Source organism: Elgaria multicarinata, chromosome 1 (assembly GCF_023053635.1).
Source record: "Elgaria multicarinata webbii isolate HBS135686 ecotype San Diego chromosome 1, rElgMul1.1.pri, whole genome shotgun sequence".
NCBI lineage: Eukaryota > Metazoa > Chordata > Lepidosauria > Squamata > Anguidae > Elgaria > Elgaria multicarinata.
In genome coordinates, this window is record NC_086171.1 from 70,296,455 (window position 1) to 70,321,941 (window position 25,487).

Genomic DNA, 25,487 nt, shown 5'->3' on the forward strand with positions numbered 1-25,487 from the left:
TCCCTGTGAGGCGGGAGCAGCACAGAGAGATGCCTTTTCTTTTGCATCCCATAACTAGGGGACTAGGAGGAGAAGAGTAAAGCTTTGTGATCCTTGCTTCAGAGTTGATTGACTGCACTGTGATCACAGCCATTAATGTTAATAATAGCAGTACTAATTAATACTAATAGTAATAATAATAATAACAAGCACAACAATAAGGAGTTGAACCACAATGAAAGCCTGCCTGACTTCACTGAAGAGGGAAAGCCAGAAGAGCTTGGGATATGGGGTGTATAAATGTAATAAATAAATAAACAAACAAAGGAGGGGTGGAATTAAAAGCAGCAGTGTTGCTGAATCACAAGAAGAAGAAGAATGTATCCCATTTTGCTTATCCCCCCCTCCAACTTTGGGATTGGAGGATGCTTCGTCAGGTGATCATGACTGGGAGTTGAATCTGCCTCTTAGCACTTCAAAAAAAGGTACCTCTCCCGCTTTTTTAACCCTCTTTTTAAAAAAAACATAGCAAGCAAACGGCAGCATGCAAAGTGCTGAAAACAGGCACAAAATGACCCCCATCCATGACTCTCTAAGCACAGCGCGTTTCAAATAGGTAGCTTGAAAAACAAGAAACTTATCCACTAATCTTTTCCACAATGCAATCCAAAGGGGGAAATTATCCAAAATGGCGGGCGGAGTGCTCCGCGAAAAGAGGAGCAATCCGCTTATGGTCGCTTCTCTTCGCCATGCTTCTCCAGCCCCCCCAATCCGCTTCTCCTCCACCTGTAGCGGAGGCAGATCACCCCAGTTCGCTGTTGCTTCTCCGACCCGAAGAGAAGCGGATCACAGCTCTAGTTTTCAGTGGTGCACTGAGTTTTCAGTAATGACAGTAGAAGCAAGCTGTTAATAGCTATGGACCTTAATTCATACATCTCTGTTCAGCACCGCTCAAAGACTTTGTACAAGTCTGGTAGATTAGCAAGCTGCAAAATGTTGCCATCTTCTGTGAAATTTTTAGGAGGCAAAAGATATGTCCTAAAAGCTTTGTAAAGTACATGTTCCACTGTCCATTTCCATGTTCTTGTACCTGCTCCAGAGTCTTCAGCCTGCAAGGAAGGTTTTAAAAATACTTAAGTTTAAAACAGCTTTTACTTCAGGACAACAGTTTTGGTTTGAGAAGTGCTAATTAGGTATGTTTGCATTAAAAAGGAAGTGGAATGAAATTCTCTCCTTCTCTATGCTCTGTTACTTTAATATACTGGAGAAGCACTGACTAGTCTGGAAGGCTTAAATGCCACATGTTCTGGTAACAGAACTTTTTCAGTTTGGTGTGAGGAGGCATCCAAGAATAGGGTAACTTCTCATTGCCCAGGAAAAGTAAAGATCCTGACCTTTGTGGTTCTACCTGCAATTCTTCCCTTCTTTTTGCCCAGGATATACTTTCTTTTTGCTTTTACCAATATATCCCCTTCTCCTTACATCTTTGTCCATCATTCTGCTACTAAATTATCAAACAATGAGGAAGACATTTACCTGCTGGTACTGAAAGAAGTTGATACCTGCTTCTGGTATAGTTAAAAAAGCTGCATTTCCTACAGGCAGCTTTGCACTTGACCCTAATACTCCTTTTGGAGACAGGACTCCCCACCCCCCTCTCCAAGCCTGGGTGTAGACCTGCACCTTAAAAGACCTCTCTATGGAGTGTCCCTTCTCAACCCACTGGAGTCTGCATGTGGTCCTCAAGGTGCTTAAGGATTCAAATGGTGCTTTATTAAGAACTGTTCCTTTCAGACTGCTCTCTCTGCAAGTGGCCTTGATAGTGACAATCATATCAGGCAGAAGGATATTTGAAGTAATAAATGCCTTCTGTCTTTCAGAACATCATTCTGTGCATCATTCCAGCCTTTGTAACCGGAGATAACTTACTTTCTGTCCTCTTACCTTTTTGAGAGGGTGTGGCACAAGTTGGGCTTCTGTAGGTTTCTCAGAATATACACATATTGGACAGCACCAGTAAGGTTCACATAATGTAAGCCACACTCAAGGGTTGAATATAGGTTGTACTTGGACCATGGATTGCGTTGTCTGAACTCAGCTGCAATAACAAACCATGGTTTGTTAACCACAAAACTCATGAAGAAAAACCATGGTTTGATGTTGGGTTTTCACCATGGTTTGTTGTCATGGCTGGGTTCAAACAACATAATAACCCACATTTCAGCAACGCATGGTTCAAGGATAAGCCATATTCAACTGCTGAGTGGGGTTATTGTGTTGTCTGAAACTAACCACTGACCAGGTTCAGATGATCAGTGGAGGAAAAGAAGCCATCAATTGTGGTTTGGAAGCCACTCCCATCACACACCTCACTGGGTTCAGACAAGCGGTGCTATGGCATAAATAATTAGGAAAATGGCATGCTAGTATGTGGCACATGTTGGGCAGGGAAATGAAGCTGTGGCTTCTTTTTTCTCTGCTGATCATCTGTCTCCTTTCCCCACATCTCCTTAGGAAAAAGAGTGTCTAGCACAACTGTTACCAGGTGGCTATAACATGCATTACGGGTTGGACCCTATTGGTTTGGCTAAAGTGGCCTTTTGGAGATACTCCTACTCAATCTAAGCCACTGCTCCACTCAGGAGGCCAGCTTGGACACATCCCTTTCTTTGATGCCGCCTCAAACCAAACTGAGAATGGAACATTGGTTACTTACTGTGAAGTTCATTCTTAGTATGGTCGTTCTTAGTACAGCTCCATCCTGTCAGGCAGCTGAGGTGCTACAACACATAACTGGAATAAGCCCTGTTCATACTCCAGGTTGCTGCTGCAGCTTTTTGGGGAGGTGGGGTTGGAATGGAGGAGATGTCAATGTCCCCTCCATCTTCCTCTTTTCTCCTGCACCATCTGTTTTCATAGTACTCCACAAAACTTGGGTTGGATCCAGGACCTGCCTTTTATCATCCCTCTAACCCACAGCTCACCCCATTCAGCAGGGAGTCCTAACTCTGTGACAGGAGGAGAGGGTGAGGAAATCCACTTCTGCCAGCATAGCTGATCCAGTGTAAATCTGAATACCCAACCCTTCATATCTCTAGCTCAGCCACAGGGTAGAACTGGAGGGTGCTGAGCATATCACAAATATCAGTGATCCCTGCCTTTCCTGGGTGGTGAGGGGGAGTGAATACATTCTTGGATGCCTCCATCATACCAAACCAGAAGGGGGAAGCTTCATGGCAAGTGAGTGACCAATATTCCATTTACCTTACATTATAATTAGTCTAGCAAAGATAGTGGGGGGTGGATCCAGAACTACATACTTAGTGTGTAGACCCAATGAAATCAGTGGGACTTAACTAAGATCCATGCTCGAAGTATGTCCTAAATCTGCATCCAATCCATATGCATACTTGATTGCAAAAGAAATTATTTTAGAGACATCAGGCTAGCATAAAAAACATACTAAATATTGCAATGTCTAGCTCAATGCAAAAGGGTTTTTTTCCACCCCCAACTTCAGAAGGAGCATGTTGCTGAGGCCTATTCCTACCATGCTGTGGCTGAGGCCTGCTTCAATGGAATACAAAGTGACCTGTTGACAGCACAAGACTCTGTCAAGCATGGTGAGCTATTAACAGCCAGTGCATATAGATATGAATAAGGAAGTGGGGGTGAGAGGACCCCACAATAAACTTTAAGCCACCCGAAATCATACACCCGCATTTGCAGGAATGTCCTCTATGAAATGGCAAAGATTTGTGTCTGGCCGAATAATTCCTTTGGGCACAACACACTTTGCAAACATCTAGAGTGTCTCAAATACTGCTGTGGGTAGAAATTAAAAAGATTTAGAGGATGCACCTCACATTGGCATGATGACGCTTGAGTATGAATATGGCACTATGCCAGAAAATTATGATGGTGGCTTTCAGCAGGTGTTAATGCTGAGACAGCAAAGGATATTTACAAGGTTACTACTTCTAAAGCTAGAGGGCTTTCTCATAATTACAGTTCTGATAATAAAGACAAAAATGACCCTATGAAATGTTTGAAAGTTAAAATATTGAAAAAGGTACTTTTCTGGAAAAGAGCCCAATTGACCCTGTGAAAGCAGGGGTATTACAATGTTAAGTGACACTTTTCAGTCATTCCCAATAACTGGTGATGAAAAAGAAACATTTTACATAAGGCTGCACACTGCAACATTTAGCATGTAATTTCGTATGTTACTGCGGTTCCCTCAAAATAATTTCTTTTGCAATTATTTTAAAGTTCAATCTTATTCTTATTAGACTAAATACCCTTTCTCTGACCTCCACACACTCCCCTGCTCCATGTAGATTTGCCCTAGAATAGTGATCAAGAAAGGATCCTATCCAACTGGAAATGACTGTCTCAGCCCCATCTCTACTCCTTGAAGCAATTGCATGGCTAAGGAGCCTCATGGGATGCTTGGTTTATGACGAAGGATGAATACAGTCAGAAACCTTGTGATTCACATTGCTCAGACCGGACTTTCTCTAATAACTGCTCCAGCAAAAGGCATGACCGCCCAGAGAGCTTTGGCTATGGGGCAGTATATAAATGAAATAAATAAATGACACTACTACTGTCCTAGTGATTTTCCCTTTGTGATTTTACCATTTTCCCTTACTGTTTATGGACTCAGTTTAAGGATGCTTGTTCCATTAGGGAGGCTGTCTTTATAACCATAATCCAGTTGGACTGTTAACAGTTTGTGTTGGTTACTGCTGCAGCATTTAACTCCCCCTGTACAAGGTAGTCTAGGAGCCTTTAGCATAAAGTAATGAAATGGATTTTCAACTCCCTTTTTGCTATAGTGCAACCTACAACTACATAGAAAAGGAACAATTAAGCACTCTTCTCTCCATCTCAATCAGTCTCTAAATACAGGATTCTGAAGCAGAGTTTTCAAACTTCAGGCCAAAAGTAATCCTTTTACGTTTTACTGTCTGTGAAAGATAAGCAATGAGGATAGTACCTGCTGTGCAGTAAGATCAGACTCTTCCATTATATACTGTTTTCTAATGGAGTAGAACATGGCACATTCTTTACTAAGACTTTCAAAACATTCCTTTTCTTCGTCCCAGTTTATCTGGTAAAGAAAACAATTTTTAACTATTATGCTCAAGGCTTATTTTAAGTAGTTACTTGAAAAGCTGACCTTTATGTTATAAAATAAAGATTTTTAGTTTTAGCAGCAATTTGATATACAATAAGGATGGATATATTCTCTCATTGTCAAGTGAGGTCTTGCCTGTTTGAAATATCACTGCTTCCCTTTCAAGGGGAAGGCTTTGTGCTTGAAACAGCCAACCAGTACTGGTCCAAATGTTTGGGATGGTGTGCGGATATCACTTGTATGGCAAATAAATAGTTCATTGAGAGTAGAAAGCTCCTAGTTTTAGAAACAATAAAGATACAGCATATATGTGAAGGATACAATTTATGCAGCAGTTACATATCCTCCAACTATCAGTCTAACAGTCTTAATTAATATCCTCATTACAAGAAGGATAAAGTTATTAGTCTTGTTTTATTAGAGAAAACTGATGTCTTCTATACTATCCGCACACCCTTTAAAACAAGACTATATAATATGACATTTTTGGAGGAAGATGTCACATTGAGTTTTCTAGGCTCTGTTCCCTGCAATGTAATGGACAGAGGCACCCTGAGAAGATAAAGAGAAAGGCCTGTTTTGGTATATATATGGAAAAACAGAAAATCTGTGTCTCTTCTATGTTTCTGTAGTACAGATTTTGATATTGGGTGCAGAATTTAACTGCTTGAAAATTTCAGTTTTTCCTTTATAAAACAAAATATGAGTTTCTCCAGTTGTGAATGACTCAGAATGGATAGTGGGGAAAGGGGCTTCAAGGCTCTATATAGGGTCTTACCCATTCCATATGACTAGGAAAACCATCCAATATGACTGACACAGCTCTTGATTTAGGTGTTATTGTTAAAAACAGTACACCTTTTCCATTAACAGTTCTCTCAGAATGAACAGTACAGGCACTAAAGAACAAGACTGGCCCAAGTATATTCGTATAAATATGGTCTGAAGAAATTATTACATGCTAAGTGTCAACATACCTCTGTGGCCAAACGAAGGACGAACATAGGTAACCCTTCTAATGGTGGGACATAATTATCGATCAGAAGTGGTAGCCCTGTAAGATTTCCCACCTGCAAATAGAAGTTTTTCCATCATTTTGATGTCTCTTCTTCTACGTATGCGTACATGACAGCTGTCCCTAAACTAATAAATACAAACCAAGTCTGCTTGTGGCATACTTTGTTGTTGTTTTCCTGTTCTTTGGAACTAGCACAGTAATCACTGCCTATTATTTTAGTTATTTGCATCTTTTGCCAAAGTAAAAAGTAAATTCTACAGAACATAATTAAAAGAAAATTAGAACCAACTCTAGTTAAAAGCCACAGTAAGACAATACCTTTATTAAGGCCAACTAAAATGTGACATTTTTCTAATTTGGACCTATTTATTTGGTCCTAACGAATGTGTACTATGGCGTCTGGACTTTTTTCTAATGGACGTATGTGTTGAACTTATCTATATGATACTCTACAGGCTAAATCAAGGGTGCACAACCCCATGCCATGACCGCCCCTCAAATCCCCCCTCTGCATCATTCTGGAGAAAATGATTTAAATTAAGATGATGCAAAGCTACAACTCCTGAGTCTGCAACACACGCTAGCAGCCTTGTCCACTTGTCCAACCGCCCAATGGAAAAAGTAAAAAAACAACAAAAACAAATTGGGAAGCAGGAGGCAGACAAGAATAGCAAGCTAAATAGCTGTTGCTTAGAATTCTACAAGGAAAAACCCCCAACCATTTATAGGTTTTTTGAGTATTAATTAATAAAATCTTGCCTAAATCTTTCTTTCTATAATTTGTCCTACTTATTGTTTCTTGCCCTGTCTTCTGCAGAAATTGAAAAGTGCACTGTATAGTAGCTAATGGTTAAGAAAAACCATCTCAAGTTAGGAAAAATGGTAGTTACTTCATCAATTTCAAGGGAGAAATAGTCTTTTAGCATTTCACTCTTCTTTGTTAGAAAATCAACAATATATTCAGCAAGGCCTTCCTTTGGACCATCTTCTTCTGTCCAACCGCTTTCAGCATTCTCCAAGGCTAGCATGGCTAGATCATAGAGAGGAGCCGGTTCCTAGATTGACCAAAAAAATACACCACATAGTCATTACTTACTGCCATGAACCCCCAAATGTGATTTGCATATACATCCAAGACATTCAGAATAAGTAGGAAGTTCTTCTTTGTGGACTCTGTTCATCACACATGTGGGCTCTGTGCCTGTGTGAAGCCTAAATTTGGAAAGCTTCCATAGCTGAGGAATTTTTGGCAGAACCCTTTCCCCACCATCCAGTGTGCATGTCCCTGGCGGATTCCCACTTATTCCCTCAGTTTTCTTTCGACCACCACTGCCTGCACCTCGTAGGGATCCTATGCAAGGGGAACCTATCACATTAATGTCTACATCGGAGGGTGAAACCTGGGACCTGGCTCCAATGGGATATGTGGTACAGGAGACCCCACAGTTCTCGTCATCCTGATCATCCCTAGTGGGAAGGAAGTTAGTATCATGGACATCCGTCAGCTACAGTTTCAAGTCATCCAGACCCAACTGGTCATTCCTTGTCCTTTGGCACTATTTGTACCACCCATTCAGCAGCCGCCACCAACTCAGCAAGAGATTCAGCAGGCTTTACCACCTGCACAGCAACCACAGGGGACTCAGAAAACCAACTTTACTGCAGGTACAGGTTGCAAAATTGCAGTCTGCTTTGCATGGGCACAGAGCCCAAATGTGTGAATGCATAGATGACTACTTGAAGAACAACAGTTACAGGAAGCAACCTGTCTTTTTGCATGCACCATTAAGAAATGTTTGCCATGAGATAGTCAATTTTCACCATATTTAAGGCTATGAATATGGGATATAACAGCTATCAAATACGCATCAAATGTATTTATTTATTTATTTATTTGTGGAAGTCATGTAGTTCCTTTAGAATTAACGTTCACAAAGTGGAACAGTGTAGTTCAACAGAAAAGCCATGTTAGAAAGGATCCTTCCCTAATATAGAGTTCAGTTCTCAGCGTTTGTACATATCTTTACTAATGTAAAGCTAGTATTTTCCATTCCTGTATTCTATACAGGTGCATTTTCCTCTGTTCCATTTGGATTTTCTCTTATGACTATACCGCAAGATCTGTCATGGTGATGAAACATCTCATCCCCAGTTACAATGCATCAAGGCAGTAAAAAGTTAAGCAGACAGGCAGCACCAATGCAAATTTAGCTCTAGGGGAGAAGACCAGCGTAGTTGAACCACCTTCCCTTCCGCTAGCAATTCACTTTCCAGAAAAACAAACCCAATAAAGGAAAAGAACTATGAAGGTAGAAAGACAACCTTCATAGTTCTTGGTTGTGGGGGTTATCAGTCTATCACATTCCTTGGGCAGGATGAACAGATATCCCTCACACTAAAAATCTGCTTCCAGGAGAGGGGGTTCCAGAAAATGGATGATTTGATAATTAGATAGACAGCTGGGTTTGTAACAAGAGTATAGACTGCACAGTGACTTGCCTGCCTGGTGCAAAAGTTGTGGATGCTACATGCTGTCTGGATACTATGCTATGTAAGGTTGAGGTGAAAGAGCTTCAGTGTAGTTAAAGGAGTTCTAAACAAGGATAGAGAGATTAAAGAGAAGCTAAATGAATTCTTCGGCTGGGTTTGGATGATCAACGGAGAGAAGAAGCCACGGTGGTGTCTTCTATTTCCCTAATTACCCTCGCTGCAACACGGGTTATTGAACTCGGGCAAGTTGTGTACCAGGGGTGGCTTCCAAACCATCCTGCAAACCATGGCTTGTTGTACGAGTTATGGCATAGTTTGGAAGCTACCCAAACTGTGCTTCAGGGAAAGGCCAAGTGGGACATGTGGGTGGGGAAAAGAATCCATGGTGGCTTCTTTTCCTCCACTGATTGGCTGAACCCAGTCATTGTGTCTGACTTCACTGTGGAAGATGTAGGGAAGCTATCCATACCTGAACGGACATTTTCAGGAAAGGAGTCTGAGAAACTAAGGCAAATAGTTGTTACAAGTAATGTAATCAGAACAAAGTTACAGTGCTTTAACACTGTAGGAAAGGTTCTGGTAGGAAAGCTACCACCACAAAAATACAGCAGCTGTATATCATCAGCAGTTACTTCCATAGTTTTTTAAGGTGGTACAACGCCAGAATTAGTGATTTTATACTCTGTCCTCAAAATACTGAAGAAAACAGGAACTCATTAATGAGTACTAAAATATCTAACTCAGATTAAAAAGTGTATACTTACTGACAATCTTAAAACTCCAAAGTTTCCAAAGTCATAAACAAGTATCTGGTAGAACATTTCTTGACTTGAGAAAGGAAGAAAAATTGGTTTGTTTTATGCACATTCGTTGCTGTATAGTTTAAACCTATGAATGGAAAATCTTAACACAGAATTCTACTAAGGGCACACTCCTATGCCTGCTTAGACATAGATAAAAGTCCTACAATTCCCAGCATGCCCCACACAGCATGGCTGGCTGGAGCATGCTGGAAGTTGTAGGACTTTTTTCTGTCTAAACTTGCACTGGATTGTGCCCTAAATCTATTATTTTTAGTCATGAATGGCAAGTGTGTATTTATCTAGAGTAAAACAGTTATGATAAAATATTGTGATAAATAAAAATACATTTGCTTAATTATGTTGGTAATCTTCCCAGTACTGAAACAGATGGATTCAATGTTAATTAAAACGCAGAAACACATAGTAGACTATGACTCTTGTGGACCGCAGGGACATTGTAAACATTTTAATTTTTGTGAACCACCCAAACAGCTTCAGCTATTGAGTGGCATAGAAATGTTTTAAATAAATGAAATGAAATGAAATAAATATGGGAAGCAAGGGGGAGGGGCTAAAAGTAGTACTTATAATTAATCATAAAGGTAAACATGATTTATAGTGCAGTCAACAAGGTGAGAAAAGTTCTCTTATTCCTGTTTTATATACTAGGTCAGTTGATACTGTGACACCAAACCATACACTGAAGCTAACTTAAACCAGCTGGAGACTGAAGATAGGACCCGATGGTGTCCTACTGCTGGTGGCCAATACCACTAGTCCCCAGTGTGTGCACCGCCCCTACCACTGGTGGTGGCAATGTAGCGCTTCCGGGGGCAAGCCCCCAATCCACTTGAAATACATGTTTCTGGAAGGGGGAAGGGCGTGCCTTCCAGAAAATTGCATATCTGGTCATTTGAGGACTTTCCCCTGGAAATGCTACATTGCTACATTGCAAGGGCCACGTGAGCAGTGGAACCAGAAGTGCTGACCGCCAACAGTAGGGCACCATTGGATCCTACCTTGGGGTCTATACCACCCTCATCTTTTTTAAAAATTAATTTAAATAGACCAAAAAACAAGTGCAAGTGTAACTACATACTTTAAAGGCCTCACCTGCCTTCTATCTTCCTTTGGTAACCTATGAAGAGATACCACTTGCCTTTCACTCTTCTCTCTCTAGTTTTGTTGGGTTTTTTTTTTTTTGTTCACTCTTTATGTAGATCCTGGTCACCAGGTTTTCCAGTTTCATCAGCTATTATCTGTTGGCTGGAATCCAGCCAATGTTTTCTAGGTTCTAATGACCCTCAGTTTCACTCCCAAGGGAGAGCCAGTGTGATGTAGTGCTTAGAGTGTTGGCCCAGGATAGGAAAGAACCAGGTTCAAATTCTCAGTGAGGGTGCTTCCGCATGAAGCTTTCAAGACAAATTAATGGAGAAGAAGGCATCAGGGGATACTAATCATGATGGCTGTATATTATTTCCAGTACCAGTTGCTCGGGGCCATGAGTGGAAGAATACTATTGTGCTCATGTCCTGTTTGTAGGATTCCTACAGATATCTGGTTGGCCATTGTGGTAACAGAATGCTGGACTAGATAGGACTTTGGGGCAGAATCCAACAGGACACAGATGCCCCCACCTCTTCCGCCCCGCCAATTGCATTGCGCAAGTGCCCCCACCCCCAACATGTGCACAAAGGCGATTTACCACTTCTGGGCAACCCAAAACGAACAAAACACTTATTTCTGGAAGGAGGCAGACCAGCAGAGCTTGCATAAGGGAGGTCTGTAACCTGCCTCCTTCTAGACATGAGTGTTTCCATTCATTTGGGGGCTTCCCCTAGGAAATGTCAAATCCCCCTTGTGTAAAAGGTGGGTCCCACTTCCACAATGCAATCGTCAGGACCCACTGCTTGCAAAAGGGAATCGGCAGGGTGGAAAAGAAGCGGTGGGGGCATAAGTGCCCCATTGGAGTCTGCCTTTGGTCTGATCCAGCATGGCTTTTCTTATGTGTCCTGTTTCTCAACTGCAGACTATCCTATAGTGAAGTGTATCCTCATCACAAACAGAATGTGCAAGCTGGTCTTAAATACATGTCACCATCATTTCTGGACAGTGAGCCTGGTATCAAGATAAATTACGCACAACCAGTGACTGCGAATCAGCAAAATGTGAAATTGCCAAAGTTCTCCCAATTCCATCTCAAAGCTCATTCCAACTCAAGCCCGTCTTAGATTGCAAGCTTTGTCTTTTTTTCTGAGTGAAAATCCATATTTTCATGCATGTTTTTCCATATGTATGTACCAATTGCACACATCTTTGAAACATATGCATACTTCCATTGTTCAAAGCCTATTTCTGCACATTTTTCAAAGCATGCATTTTTTCATGCACATTTTCCAAACATACGTATGGTGTCAAATGCATTTTCTTTGGTCCGCAAATCACACTACAAGCTCGGAAAAGTACAGACTTCCACTGTAGATTGCATCAAAGTCCGCGTTCGGTCTGGAAAGTGTGAACTGGTCAAATTTGAGTCAGAAATGAACTGAAACGAATTTCTCATACATTCCTACGCACAACACTTGACTTGGAATAATGTAGCTCTTATATTTATTATTTTCTTCCTACCTCAAGTTACTGAATCTGCTCAGTTTTGTTTTGTTTTGACAAAAACAATGTTTATTCATTTCATTTATTTGTTTGTGACACTTATATACTGCTGAATATAATAAAATTCCACAATAATTTACAATAAACAGACTGTTACCTGAGTTTTGTAGTATTGAGAAGATATAGTTTTGTCTGGTATTGCACCAATGCCCACTGAGGACTAACACATCCAACAAAGGAATGATCACGTAGCATCTCCTGAAGACCTGAAACAGAAACTACCTGTTTTTAGCACAATACACAGAATCAATAACATTTCTCCCTTCAAGAACTCAATAGCTTCATTAACAATACTAAAGCACCACAGACTTCAAATTTCAACTGCTATTCCATTTCCAATAACCCTATTTCAACCTAATGCTGCAGTTCTTTCTATTTCTACTCCAGAAAAAAAAGTATTTGGAAAAGCATAAAGCAGCAAATGCTGTGCATACTTTTGTTAAACTAGAATGCACTCTATGAAACTTCTTGGATTATACTTTCTCCACAAGTCCCACACACTCCTGCCTACACTAATTTCCAAAAGTATAGAGTCTGAACTCCCAAGATTTAAAAGAAACATTGTATTTTCAATAGAATACCAAAACAGCTGTATTTTACTTTTCACATTGGGTGTGTTCGCATGACATGCTAACCCACTGTAGGTTGTTCTGTGAACAACCCATAGTGCGCGGCTTGTGCACCCAACAGACGATCGTGTGCTCCACCCACAGTGCATTGGTTGTTTCCCTCTTAATCCTCTAGCTGGCTCTGCCCGGCATCCCAGGGGACTTGAAGGCAGAACCCATCTTGTCTGCCATCCCTGGTCCAATCACGATTGGAGCCATTTTTTTATTTCCAGTGCCCCTTTCCCCCTGCCAGGGGATGGGGGGCTCGGCAGGAGCCAGGGGGGCCAGCAGCAGACCCTCCGAAATGCCATTTGCTGCTTATTTCCACCGCTGATCGTCTGAACAACCCCAGTGTCTTCTCCAAGAAATATTTTGGCAATTCACAAACCAGTTACACCAAAGCTGTTTTTTTTATTCAAACCACTATAGCCCTACTTGCTTCGAATTGTTAGCATTTGGTTATTAAGAGTAATATACTTACTACTCTGCACACAAATCTGGGGGGGGGGAACACCCATACCCACAAACCAGGTCAGCCAAAGTAACTGGGTTTGAAGTAAGAACCGTTTAAATTCAAGAACTCCATTTTAACTGTTCTGTTTATCCACCTGGCCATGTCAAATTTTGCAACAGAAGCTTTAAAATGAACCTCTAATTATTTAATAGTGGGTACAAGTCCAGATTTTTTGGACTTGGCTGTCAGAATATAGATGATACAAGTAGCCAACACCAACAGACTAAGAGACAAAAATGAAGGAGAGAATAATAGATTCCTGGTACTTCCACATGTAAATGTAACTGAGCAACTGAATGCCAGTTCAACTTGAGCTACTTCTATTACACAATAAGTTTTCTCTGAAAAATACAAGCTGAGAGAAAGCCACCTGCATAAAGAATTTGTGAGCTATTTTGTTTCCTTCAAAATAAATATTTAGTGGAAATGGGATCAGAATTCTGCTTGACTCCTCGGCGTTGCTTGCATAACTGGTCATAAAAAGCAGCCAATAGTGCTCTCAATCAATGCCTACTTCACTGGCCGTTGTTTCTAAACCAGCATCATCACAATGCTGCAGTCTAGCCTCCAAGCCCAACTCTCTGTGTTGCTCAGAGCAAAATTTCTGTTCCTACATCTGTAGCCAAAGTACATAAATAAAGTGTTGCTTTTCCAGGCTGATGTTCTGCAGGCCATTAACCTTGAATGCAAGTTAATACTTTATGAGGCATTCAGAAAAATAAAAATGGGAACATATTACCAAGTTTAGGATCTTCTAAGTAATTTGGTAAACGAGATGACTGGATGTTAAGTCCTGCTGTTCGATATGTAGGCATGCATACCTTTGACTCTGACCTCCTTCCAAATACCTTAGCCTAACAAGTGATCTTAACTCAGCGCTATGATGAAATATGTAATAACAAAAAAAAAACCCATTCCTTTCCTATACGGTGGCAAACTTGTTTTACTGTCTTTATGAAACTAACTTAAAGGGCCCAAAGCAGCAGGAAAAACACAGCTGTAAGGGCAGATAAGTAATAAACTTACTTTCATGTGCCTGGTTACTAATTTCCTCTTGAAGGGTCAATACACTGGTTAGGTTAATAATTCTCCTTTTTGGAGTGCAGGCAGCAGTCATTTCCTGTCTTGCATGTTCTTTAATTTCCACATCACAATCTGTTCGCTGTCTCTTTCTGCAAGTCAGATGAAAAAGAATGCATTTGTTCTACTAGCCATGTATATGTGCTGTGATGAATTCACAAATAAGCAGCAATTCAATTAAGATTATTATTATAATTATTATCTTCACCATCATCATCATCTTCAATATGTATATCCTGCTCAATTGTCTAACACAGATTCCAGAGTGGTGAACATAGGTAGCTGTGGCTAAGGGTGCCTTTGCCCAAGTTTTAGGCTGGTGTGCTAGATATGCCTCTTCTTGGAGCTTTCAGACAGGGCCATTAGTTACATCAAATCTGGACTTCTACAATGTGCTTTACATGGGGCTGTCTTTTTCAGAATGTAGTGGTGAGATTGTTACACAAGTTGCATATTGGGAGATCGTTACTCCCTTGTTGAAACATTTACACTGACTTCCAAGTTCGTTTCTGGGCCCAATTCAAAGCAGTGGTTAGTGACCTGAAAGTCCTTTATGCTTTGGGGAACAGAATATCTGAATGAATACTTCCTCCAATACTAAGCTGCCCATTCATTAAGGTAATCAAGGAAGACCCTCTCATCTGTTTCAACTTTCCCTGTTTGTTTGCATGGAACAGGGAAGTGACATACTTCTCAACAGTATGAGCTTCTCCCAGGAGAAGCCCATTTGCCCCCACCCCTTACTACTGGCCTTCTGCTGATTGGTGAAAAGCTTTTTTTTATCTTTTTAGGAAGTCCTTTGGCCCTTAATCTTCTATTTTGTTGCTCCTTTTCAGTAACTGGTTTTTCTGGACTGTTTTACAAATTATTTTTGCAGAGATCACTCTTACCTGGCAGGTATATTTTCAAGAGACATAGGTTGGCTTTCCACCAACTTTTCTGCTGCTTCCACAGCTTCCACTCCTAAATTCAAATCATTGCATTCTTCCATCTCAACATCTTGTAGTCCAGTCCCCTTGCAACTCTGTTCCTTGTTTTTGTCCTCTGGTGCCTCTTCAGGAGGTCCAGAAGTTCTGGATTTATTAAGTGGCTGAAGAAAAGCGTCCAGTTTCTGATCCCGGGAATCAGTACGGACCATCTGATGGGCATAAACTTTGTCTCCCCCTTGACTAGATGAAGAACTTGCTGATTTAACAACATCAGTGGAAGAGGCAGTAACACCTGGTAGCAATGTCTTTATTGAAGAAATGGATGAAAAAAGAGAAGCAATTCAGGGTCATTGGAACTGTATACATGTCTCCCCAAAACTTTTTGAGAGGGATTTATTCTTGGGCACAGCCAGAACAGCATGACTCAGGGCCTATTCACAAAGCCAGATACACTACAGAGCTGCAAACAATCACATGATAACTTAGCTATGTGAAATGACTTACAAATAAAGCATAACACCACAACTTCCCATTTACAAGTGACCACCTACCAAAAAAGACTACCAAATATGTGCCACCTACTAAAAAAGACTTGAAAGTTACAAGCACATGTATTCTACCTCTTAAAATGGTGCTTGCCATCTAAGTACTTAAATATTTTTAAAAAACCGGAGACACGTTAATTGATTAAATGTTGCAGACTTATTTCATTCAAAACACAAGGAATTAATCAGAGACCCAAGGAACTGCAACAGTAAAGTATGAAAAATCCCCCCCCCCCCACACTTATTTATGAAAATAATTCTCTTTGGCTTACAAATTGTGGGCAAATCTGAACACAATTTGATTAAATTTGATAGCACCATTAGGGACCAGATCAAATTGATTTGTGGGGCAGATCTGGCCTTCCCCAATAAACCTTATTTTAAAATAGCTACATTACTGATCCTTTGGTTTGATTTTAATGGACTGGATTGAAGATCTACCATAAACTCACAGAAGCTACCTCCACCCAATTTTTGGACACTCCCTCCCCCCACAGCTCACCCCATTCAGCAGGCTCCTCTGACCCTCTGTACAGTATCTTCACGGGGTGGGAATGGCTGCTAGGAGGAGGAGGGGTTGGGGGACATCTGCTTCTGCAGCCCAGTTGTATATCCCTAAATCCTGATCCATCCCATTGTGTCAAAATAAGCCTTAAGACTTTAGCTATTTTTATAAGTAATCTTATTTTGTACATTAAAGCTTCTTATAATACAAGTTAAAATTATATGTAGTAAAACCGGATATTTCTAGGCTAAAGTCATTTGTTTTCCATGCTGACATATAGATAAGCAATCTATGTATGATGGCTATAGAAATAAACAAACTGAGCAGTTTTAAATTCATGCTGTCCTGTATGTTGATTTTCTGTATTCATGTATATGAATGTAATTATTAATATCTAAATATGAAGACATCTTTTGGTATTGCACTTTCTGGAACTATTTGCAATGTGTAGCGTGAATGACAGATGATGTTTATGCAACTGACAGCATTATGGCCTTAAACATCTTATTTTGATATAGTTCCACCGTCCTATTGAACAAATACCTTCCAGAATGTGAAGATTGCAACCTTTATATCTTATCCATTTATCTCCACCCATTTACTTGTGGGTTTTTTATACCTGTAAGTAGCAAGATGAAATCTGCAGGCTGCAAGTGGTTGGGAATGGAAGGAGGGAATCTTCAGCAAGACTTACTTTGTGGTCTTAGTTTCCACACCCCATAAAGACATTGTGACATGCACAGTTGAGTGCCCAAAGTAGGCAGCTTAGTCAAATGTGGGCATATATTTGCCTAGTAATACCATTACATCACAAGAGTAGTGCTTTCTGGTTGAAGACCCAACCCATACAAAGTGGCTTTGTGCCATTTGCAAGGGTAAGGTGGGTCACAACTGGATGCTTAATACTGCTTATGTTCATTACCCTTTCAGTCGAATTTAATATTACTCACTCTGTCATCAGTGGTTTTCCATCAGGATATTCTTTCAACGTCCATTTGCCTGGACGTCCATTTGCCCACATTTCGAGGTTACAGTTCATGTGGAGCACTAGCCTATTCTCACAACACATTTTGAAAACCACTGCTAGCCTATGTTAAAGGATATGCAGAGCTAGAAACGTAACGGATTTATAGCAACAGATTTCCAAATCTTCATTGCAAAGTACTCATTCATATAAGCAACAATATAAGCAGAGACTGAAAGCTTTTTGCTAAAGAATCCACTCACCTGAGTAAAATACATCCTTGATGAGTTTGAGCCCAACAATTTGCTCTCTATGTGTTGCTGTACACGCTCCAAGATGCTGTCTTCGTGAAGGAAATGAACTTCATGCTTCGTGGGATGCACATTCACATCTACATTCTGAGGAGCTATTTCAAGGCTACAAGACATTTTTAGAACATTAAGTATAAGTTAATCAGTAACATACTTGGCAACAGATCTTTCAGAGTAGGTGTAACAGATGCTCTGTGTATTTTGCTCTTTCTCCCCAAGAAGATCACAGTGCACACACAAAAACAGTAAAATAATATAAACAAGCAACAGCAAACAAAGCTCATAACAGCCAAAATATCTAAACCTCTGTGGAAGATCTCAGTTCTTAAGCAGGATTATATGGAGGAAGGAGGCCCTTCAGGCAAGCTATTTCCAAGCCATTTGGGGCTCTCTAGGTCAAAACCAGAACTGTGAATTGTGTTTGGAAACAAACAGGGATGCAGTACAGTTTACAAAGGGGCGGGGGTGGGTAATATGAACACTATGTTCTCCCCCCGCTGAAAAGTTTTAGCTGCAGCATTCTGAACCAACTAAGTTTCCAAATGACCTTCAAAGGCATGTTATAATAGAGCATGTTACAATAATCCAAATGAGAGGAGACTAAGGCATGGATCACCACAGCAGGATCAGAAGGGAAGTAGCTGGTACACCATTCTGCAGAAGTGCTCCTAGCCAAAGCTGAGGTCTGAAAAAAACAGGTCTAAGCCAGGTCCAAAAACACCTCCCAAACTGTGATACAGAGTTTTCAAAGGAAGTACAACCCCTTCCAACACAAATTGAACATCCCAATCAGCAAGAGACGTTTCAGTCTGAAGAACTTCTGTGTTGCCCAGATTTAGTTTCAGTTTGTTAGTACTCATCCAGCCCATTAGTGATATCAATCACTAGGATATCTACAACCTCCTTGGGATCATCAGAAAGAGAAAAAACTACCATTTTCTCTTCTTTCTGATCACCTGAAACTAAACAGTAAAGCTATTTTACCTTATGTATAAAAATGGATGTGTGTTTTTAGGTAAGTACGCAGCATATACAGTTTCTATTGCTTTTCGCAAAGCACTTGACTCAACCAGTCGATCTGTTGAGGGGGAAATAAAAGCAGAGACAAGTGAAGCAGTCTACATTACTTTCATTACAATAACACATTATGAATTTTTATTCATATAAGCAACTGGCAAATTAAATGTGTGTGTGTGTGTGTGTGTGTGTGTGTGTGTGTGTGTGTGACACAGACAATTCCATCAATAGTCCTTGGATAGCATTCTTGCATGGCCATGGCTGCTGGATTCAACACAATTAACACCCTGATCTAAATACATATCTATTTATTTTAAAAACCAATAGGATAAAGTATTAGTGGCTACTAATTATGCTGGTTATATATTACCTCTCGTATCAGATGCAGTACCCCTCAGAATACCAAGTGCTGAGGAACACAAGTAGGAGGGTGCTATTGAACTCCATGTCCTGCTGGTGGGCTTCAGAGAGACATCTGTTTGGCCACTGTAGGAACAGACTGCTAGACTAGATAAGCCTTTGGTCTGACCCAGGATGGAAATGAGGCCCATTTATTTCAATGACGCTTAAATGCATATCACTTTTGCTGGATTAAGAGCTTCCACTGCAGCTAGTGTGTGTATAAAAGGATTATCAAGTGAAAGTGTGAAGAATGGATTAGCTTCTTCTCTCCAATCAGAGCAAGATACCGGCAATATCAGAATGCACAACCAGAAGCCTCAAGAGGTGGGATATTTTTGCTAGGGTCTACTTGTTTAGGAGAAGCAGGGGCTCAGGGTTGGGCAGGGGGGCACTATTTCCTTCCCACCCCTTGAATGCAGTGGTCCTAGTTGCAATGTGGCTCCCTATTTCTCCCTTATATAATGGTCTCATTTAGATGCAATACTTGGTTTAGTGTTATGTGAACAAGTCTCAGGCTCCACCCTTCCTCCCCTACTCTTTTAACTTGCAACTATTTAAACTATTAATAAGTCCAAACCAACAAACTGTGGTTAGGCTTATCTATGGTTTACTGAAATAAGCCATCTTCAACTATAGTTTATGATCCTGGTTTGTTTCCTGACTAAACCACAGTTAAGACCTAATTAGTTATAATAAAACATTGAACTGTGGTTAGCTGTAAACAGAAGCATTACACCTGAACATGGTGGCTGTTTCTCAAGTACCAAGATTCTATGCTAATCTCATTTTTTAATGAATACATTGGACAAATACTGTAAATTCCGACCAAGAGAGCTAGGGTGCTTCCAGATGGCAGCATATCCCATTCTTAGGGGACCAGAGAGAAAATGCAAGAAGTATCAGGAGACAATACTAACTCCATCGGGCTGTGCCACCTTTGCTGAAGGGATATCATGCTCTGCAAAGCATGATATGCTTTATTTCTGAAAGTAACGATGCCATCTTGACCAATATTCGTAATACATGGAAACAGCAGAATTACATATGTTTACAAGTGAGTCTGTTGGGTTGGATACTGTTTTTATTATGTATTGATTTTATTACTAGTTTAATCAAGTTTTTATTTATCTATGCTTGTAAGCCAGCTTGAGTGCCATCTTCTTGGTAGGAAGATGGGTTACAAATCAAATAAATAAATGTATGTGGAGTTTAGAACAAAATTTCACATGCTTCATTACAAATTAATTTGAAGTCAAAATCCAGAAATCAAGCCTGCAGACAGAGAAATAATCCTTCCCCTCCCCCTTGTCATGATAGTACTTCATTGGCAACAGTAGTTACCATACCCTATTTAAGGAAAAGGATCTTGTTCAGCGTCTGTTGTGCAACATCTCATCAAGACTCCAAAAATTATTCTGTCTTATAATACACAAAAGGAAAATACATACTTCTGTACTTACGATTAATAAAAAGCAAAAAGGTGCATTTCTTCACTGAATAGTTTGCATTGGTTACATAACCCTTCATTTTAAAAGCAAGTGTTGCGTCTTCACAGCTCACTTCAATCAATTCTCTAGAAACATTTAAAAAGTAATTAATTTCCCCCTTCTTCTTAGAAACCACTTCTCTAGACACAAGCAACACTTGCTAAACTTCAGATCCATGCATTAGTTCAACACCCCTCTTTTTTGCATTTTATGGTGACAAAAAGCAAAGAGCAACAGAAGTATTTGAGGTGAAATCTTACAAATCCACAGTTTTCAATGGGCTTTACGCATACGTAAGTGTGTGTATAGGATTAAATCTTCACACACATCTGTACCTTAGGGTGCAATCCTAGGCATCTTTATACTCTCCCAGCATTCTCCAGTTAGCATGGCTGGCTGGGGAATGCTGGAGTTGGACTGTTTTCTGTATAAACATGCATAGGACTGTGCCCTAAATCGATTGCTAATATAATTTGTCAAAACACTAACACAGACTGCTTTGTTACAGTGGTCAAGACCTCACTATGTCAGAATTAGTTAATTTTCGTTGTTCACAAAACAAGGCCATCTTCATAGATGTTGCCTCTTTAAAGGTGGCCATTTCTCATACCTTGGTAAATTAGACTTACTTTTCTCCCTTTCCTGTAATGTATTTACATCATGTGAAGCTATCAGGACTCATCAGATCCACCACCTAAGCCCCAACTATGTTTTTGGAGAGGCACATTCCATGGCCTGATTCAGATGATGATCTAAAAACCATAGTTTAAGTTACGATCAGTGAGCCCACATTAGCCTCAGCATGCCCCCCTCCAATTCTGTACACCTGAGGAAAAAGCACCTGTTTTTACTTTAGAAAAACGCACAGCTCTCCATTATATATCAACCCAAGTAACTAGGGGTTATTCCACCCACAGTAAACAAACCAGGATAGTAAACCATGGTTTAGATGATTGTAAGAATAAGCCAACTTTAGAGAATTAAAAAACAGAGTAAAATGATGATAAGGCAACCCAATACCAGACTGGAATATTGAACAAGTATATTAACAGCATCTTTCCCTTTTTAGGACAACTATATCTAATATATCCTAGAACTTATTTAACACTAGCTTTTATTACAAATTTATATGCTTTCATTCATGTTTCTGAAACAAACATCAGATCATCAACATATTAGAGATTTATAAGAAAAAAGGAGGGAGATTTACAGCTCTGCAAGCCCACAGAAAAGAAGCCTGCACCAAACAAGCTATTCTGTATAGCCTCCGTTAGATAAGGAATGCCCTCTGTTCAGAACTGCTTCCACTAGCATAGCATGAGCATTGACTGTTCAGACCTACAGCTATAACTGCCATTTCTAAATTTAGAAACAGTCTCACACTGACCTTTATGCCAATACTGGCAGGAATCCTAGAGTACAGGCAGCAAGGCATTCTGTTTGTTTGTTTTACATTGTCCATGCAGTTATAGGAAGGAGATTCTTCCTATAACTAGGCACTATGAGGAGAGTTCAGGCTGTCCTGCTTTAAATAGACACTGTCTTTATACAGTGGTTTAAGATACTCATTTGATTATTTCAAACACCTTCCTGAGGCCACCTCTCTGACTTCTTCCAAATCCCTTTGCAAAAGCTGTATTTCCTGTGAAGCTTTTTGCACAATCCCCTGGTCTCAATACCCTTCTGTAACTAAGCGTACAGACATATAAGTGAATTACATATTCTTGTTCTGTTTATCCCACCTTCATTTCCCCTCCCTGTGTCAAAGCACTCTCATTCTTTGTATTATTAACATAACAGCATTGGGAATGTAAAGATCTGTATTCATTTATGGGTAAGTTAAGAAAACAGAAGCACAAGTCACAATTAGTATAGGACATTTTGGCAAAGACAACTGAGGAGAGATTCCTCAAAGATAATGTGCTGCATTATCCCCTCCAGATATGCATATGGAAGTGGACAGAATATGCACAGAAACATGGGCTGGGAATAGTATAAGAATTATTTCCTAATCTTTTTTAAATTGTCATGAGCCCAGAGTCTAACTCTCTATGTTATTATATTACTATTAATAATAATAATAATAATTACATTTCTACACCAAAACTCTCTGGGCAGTTTACAAAGACTAAAAATATTTAAAATCCAGTATGCAAAGTTTAAAACCATTTACATAAAAACACTCAGACAGTATACACAGAGAAAACACATATCTAAAAACAACTTTGAGCAATCAACCCTAACCCTAAGACAAACCCAGGACCAATTGAAAACTCATCATATGCTGCTAAATGCCTGAGAAAAGAGAAAGGCCTTCAGGGGATGAGGCCATCAATTTGGAGAAGGCATCAATGAGGGAGAAAGAATGACCTCAGAACCAGTCCCAGAAATCCTCACTGCCCAGAAGCTCCAGTGCAAAGGGAGTCCATTTTGCCAGCAGAACACACTGCTGCCCTCAAGCTCCAGCCCAGAAGCTCCAGTGGAACCACTGTTTTATCTGTGCCATCAGAGTCAATGGAGCTTCTCTCAATGGAGGTGGAGCCAGCACCCAGTACAATTCTAGTTCTGTTTAAGGATGTCTGGGTTTCCCTGTTGCTGAGGCAACATTTGAGGCGATCAAGAATCTTCTACATAAGCTTCTCCTGGAGCTGTCCTAGGGGCTGCCTGGAACTTGGACTTTGCCTTACTGGAACCTGAACTCTTGCCTAACCTGCCCACCACACCAACATGCTTAGGCCAGAACCCCATCCAGCTGAGATTACGACCAATGACAGAACAACCTCTTTGGGAGATAAATTGAAAATTTCATGCGCTCCAGTACTGTTTCAATATAAAGCTTTCCTCGGCCTACTAAATTTATTTGCAACAATTGCTTGCATTCCACAGCACATAATGACAAGACAGTGCTCCTAATCAGAGTTGTTTTATGTGGTATTGTTAAAACTAATCTCAAACAATTTAGAAGTTATACTGCATTTTATAATCACTGTACCTGCTAACAGCATTTCCAAAGATGGACCGAATATTGTCGACAGTTGTAGCATTCAACAGTGTTCTGACATCTGCTACTGTATCACCTTGCTAAGAGTAAAAGACAGTAACCTTCCATTTACCAATTTTGATTATATAAAGAAAATTAAGCAGGAGACGTGGCAGAATGAATGGAAACTTACACATATTTATCAAAATAATTTGTTTCTATCAAAAAATTAGCTTCATGTTGAACACAGCACCTCTCGTGTTGCCAGAGAGCAATATTCCACTGTCATTTTGTATGTCCCTTGGCTCTAAAGACTACATTTTGTCTGGGAAGATGAGCTAGCAATGAGGTCTAAGTGTGGCAGCTAATAAGCACAAAGGGTTGTGATGACCTGGCTAGCCCAGTTGCTTGGGGGTACCTGAACTGCTCCCAAGTGCCAGCCATATTTCTTCTCTGCCCAATTACATCTGGTGATGGTGCCAGTGCTCTGTATGGCAGCACAAATTCAAATTGTCCTAGGCTGACTCAGAATACAAGTTCAGTTCCATAGGCACTGTTGTTGCAATGATTTGGCAGTTGTTAAGGTCTGGTCCTAAACAAATGCTTGCCGGCAAAGAATTGCACAGGGGTAGGCAACCTGGTGCCTTCCTAATGCTTTGAATTACAACTCCCATAAGACCCAGCCAGAATGACCAATGGTCAGAGTTTATGGAAATTGTATTCCAAAATATCTGGAGGGCGCCAGGTTCCTTACACCCTGGAATAGCACATAGGAATGGAAAACAAGGCAAAAGGAGGTTTTGTAAATAGTGTGCATGTGTGTTGCTTGTTTTATGTCCATTAATCTACCAAAATCATCCATTGTATTCAGTAGCACATACTCCCAGGTATGTTGCATAGTAGAATAGCCTTATTTTAACTGACCACTTCTGGGGGTTGGGGTGGGGAATTGTGTGATCACCACAACAATATTTGAACTTCTAGATTTTATATTTAAAACTATAGGTTGCTTTTAAGTTATAACTTTAGTTTAACAAACTAAAATATCCTATAATAGATTAAATATTTGGATGCAGTAGAATTCTCCCACCCCTCTTTCAAGCACACACTTCCAGACCGTGGATCTACTCTAGCTTATGCATGATTTAGAAGTTAAGATAATAGTATTGAGCAACCCAATGCCTGCAACTTCTATTTTACCAATATTGAAACAGCAATGCTTTTACTCACCTTTTTAACTGAAAAACTAGTGCCTGAGTTGTGAATGGAATACCTGAAAAAACAACACAATATGTAAAATAGTGAATGGCAGGTTTTCAAGTGCACACGGAACAAACCGTTACTAAAATATATGGGAACTTCTTTCCACAAAGAGATGGCTGCAGGAGAGAGGAGAGGAAAGGGACGTCCACTTGCACAACACTGGATTTAAGGCTCTCCGCAGCAGCCCATGAAGTAGAGTGAACAAACTGAGAACATTACAACATCACAGCACACAATAATGGGGCAGGAGAGAAGGAAATGTGTGGCAGCTATAAAGCTCTTGTAAAAAAAAATAAAACTCTGCAGGAACAGTCTGAGGAATGCTTAATCATTTCTTCTCAGCTATATGACTCACAACAAAAGTACCAAACAACACATTTCAATCTTGGCAAAGCCCTTCTTGGCTTACTTTTGTTGGCTTTATAACCCTGGGAGCAGAAGAATCTCATCCTGCTGATAAGTACAATGGAATGAGTCCACTCTCTGTGTGTCTCTTTCAAAGATTTACACAAACAGTTCTGGAGTCCTTCCTTAACTGTCATGTGAATGGTAGATAACACAAATATTATGGCTTTAGTGGGATACTTCTCAAGTCTAAAACTACGGTCCAACTGTATTTGCTGGTATACTGACATCAGCATGAAGGCACTTCTCTTTCTGTTTTAGGTTTCTAATTCATCAAAGATGCCATTGTTGGCTGGAAGTAGAAAAACGTCCCAAACTAACATGAAAAGGGCATGCAGATAGTAGAAGCTGGAGCTCCCTCACCCTTTCTAAAG

General features: G+C 40.2%; 1 protein-coding gene across 2 annotated transcripts in view; it reads right to left on the reverse strand.

Annotated features, from left to right (window-relative positions):
* Positions 1 to 407: 407 nt before the first annotated feature.
* Positions 408 to 25,487, reverse strand: part of MLH1 (mutL homolog 1) — a 34,102-nt gene continuing 9,022 nt past the window's right edge. The window contains exons 7-19 of one of the 2 annotated variants that reach the window (XM_063130000.1): positions 24,676 to 24,718; positions 23,458 to 23,546; positions 20,439 to 20,551; positions 18,544 to 18,637; positions 17,512 to 17,665; positions 15,196 to 15,539; positions 14,252 to 14,397; positions 12,201 to 12,309; positions 9,395 to 9,458; positions 7,031 to 7,195; positions 6,100 to 6,192; positions 4,982 to 5,095; positions 408 to 1,088 (exon numbers count right to left, since the gene is read on the reverse strand). In XM_063130000.1, coding sequence (XP_062986070.1) covers positions 921 to 1,088; positions 4,982 to 5,095; positions 6,100 to 6,192; positions 7,031 to 7,195; positions 9,395 to 9,458; positions 12,201 to 12,309; positions 14,252 to 14,397; positions 15,196 to 15,539; positions 17,512 to 17,665; positions 18,544 to 18,637; positions 20,439 to 20,551; positions 23,458 to 23,546; positions 24,676 to 24,718 — 1,696 coding nt within the window. In that variant the 3' untranslated portion in view covers positions 408 to 920. Of the gene's footprint in view, positions 1,089 to 4,863; positions 4,953 to 4,981; positions 5,096 to 6,099; positions 6,193 to 7,030; positions 7,196 to 9,394; positions 9,459 to 12,200; positions 12,310 to 14,251; positions 14,398 to 15,195; positions 15,540 to 17,511; positions 17,666 to 18,543; positions 18,638 to 20,438; positions 20,552 to 23,457; positions 23,547 to 24,675; positions 24,719 to 25,487 lie in introns of those variants that run through there. The other variant, XM_063130006.1, reaches the window with a different exon arrangement.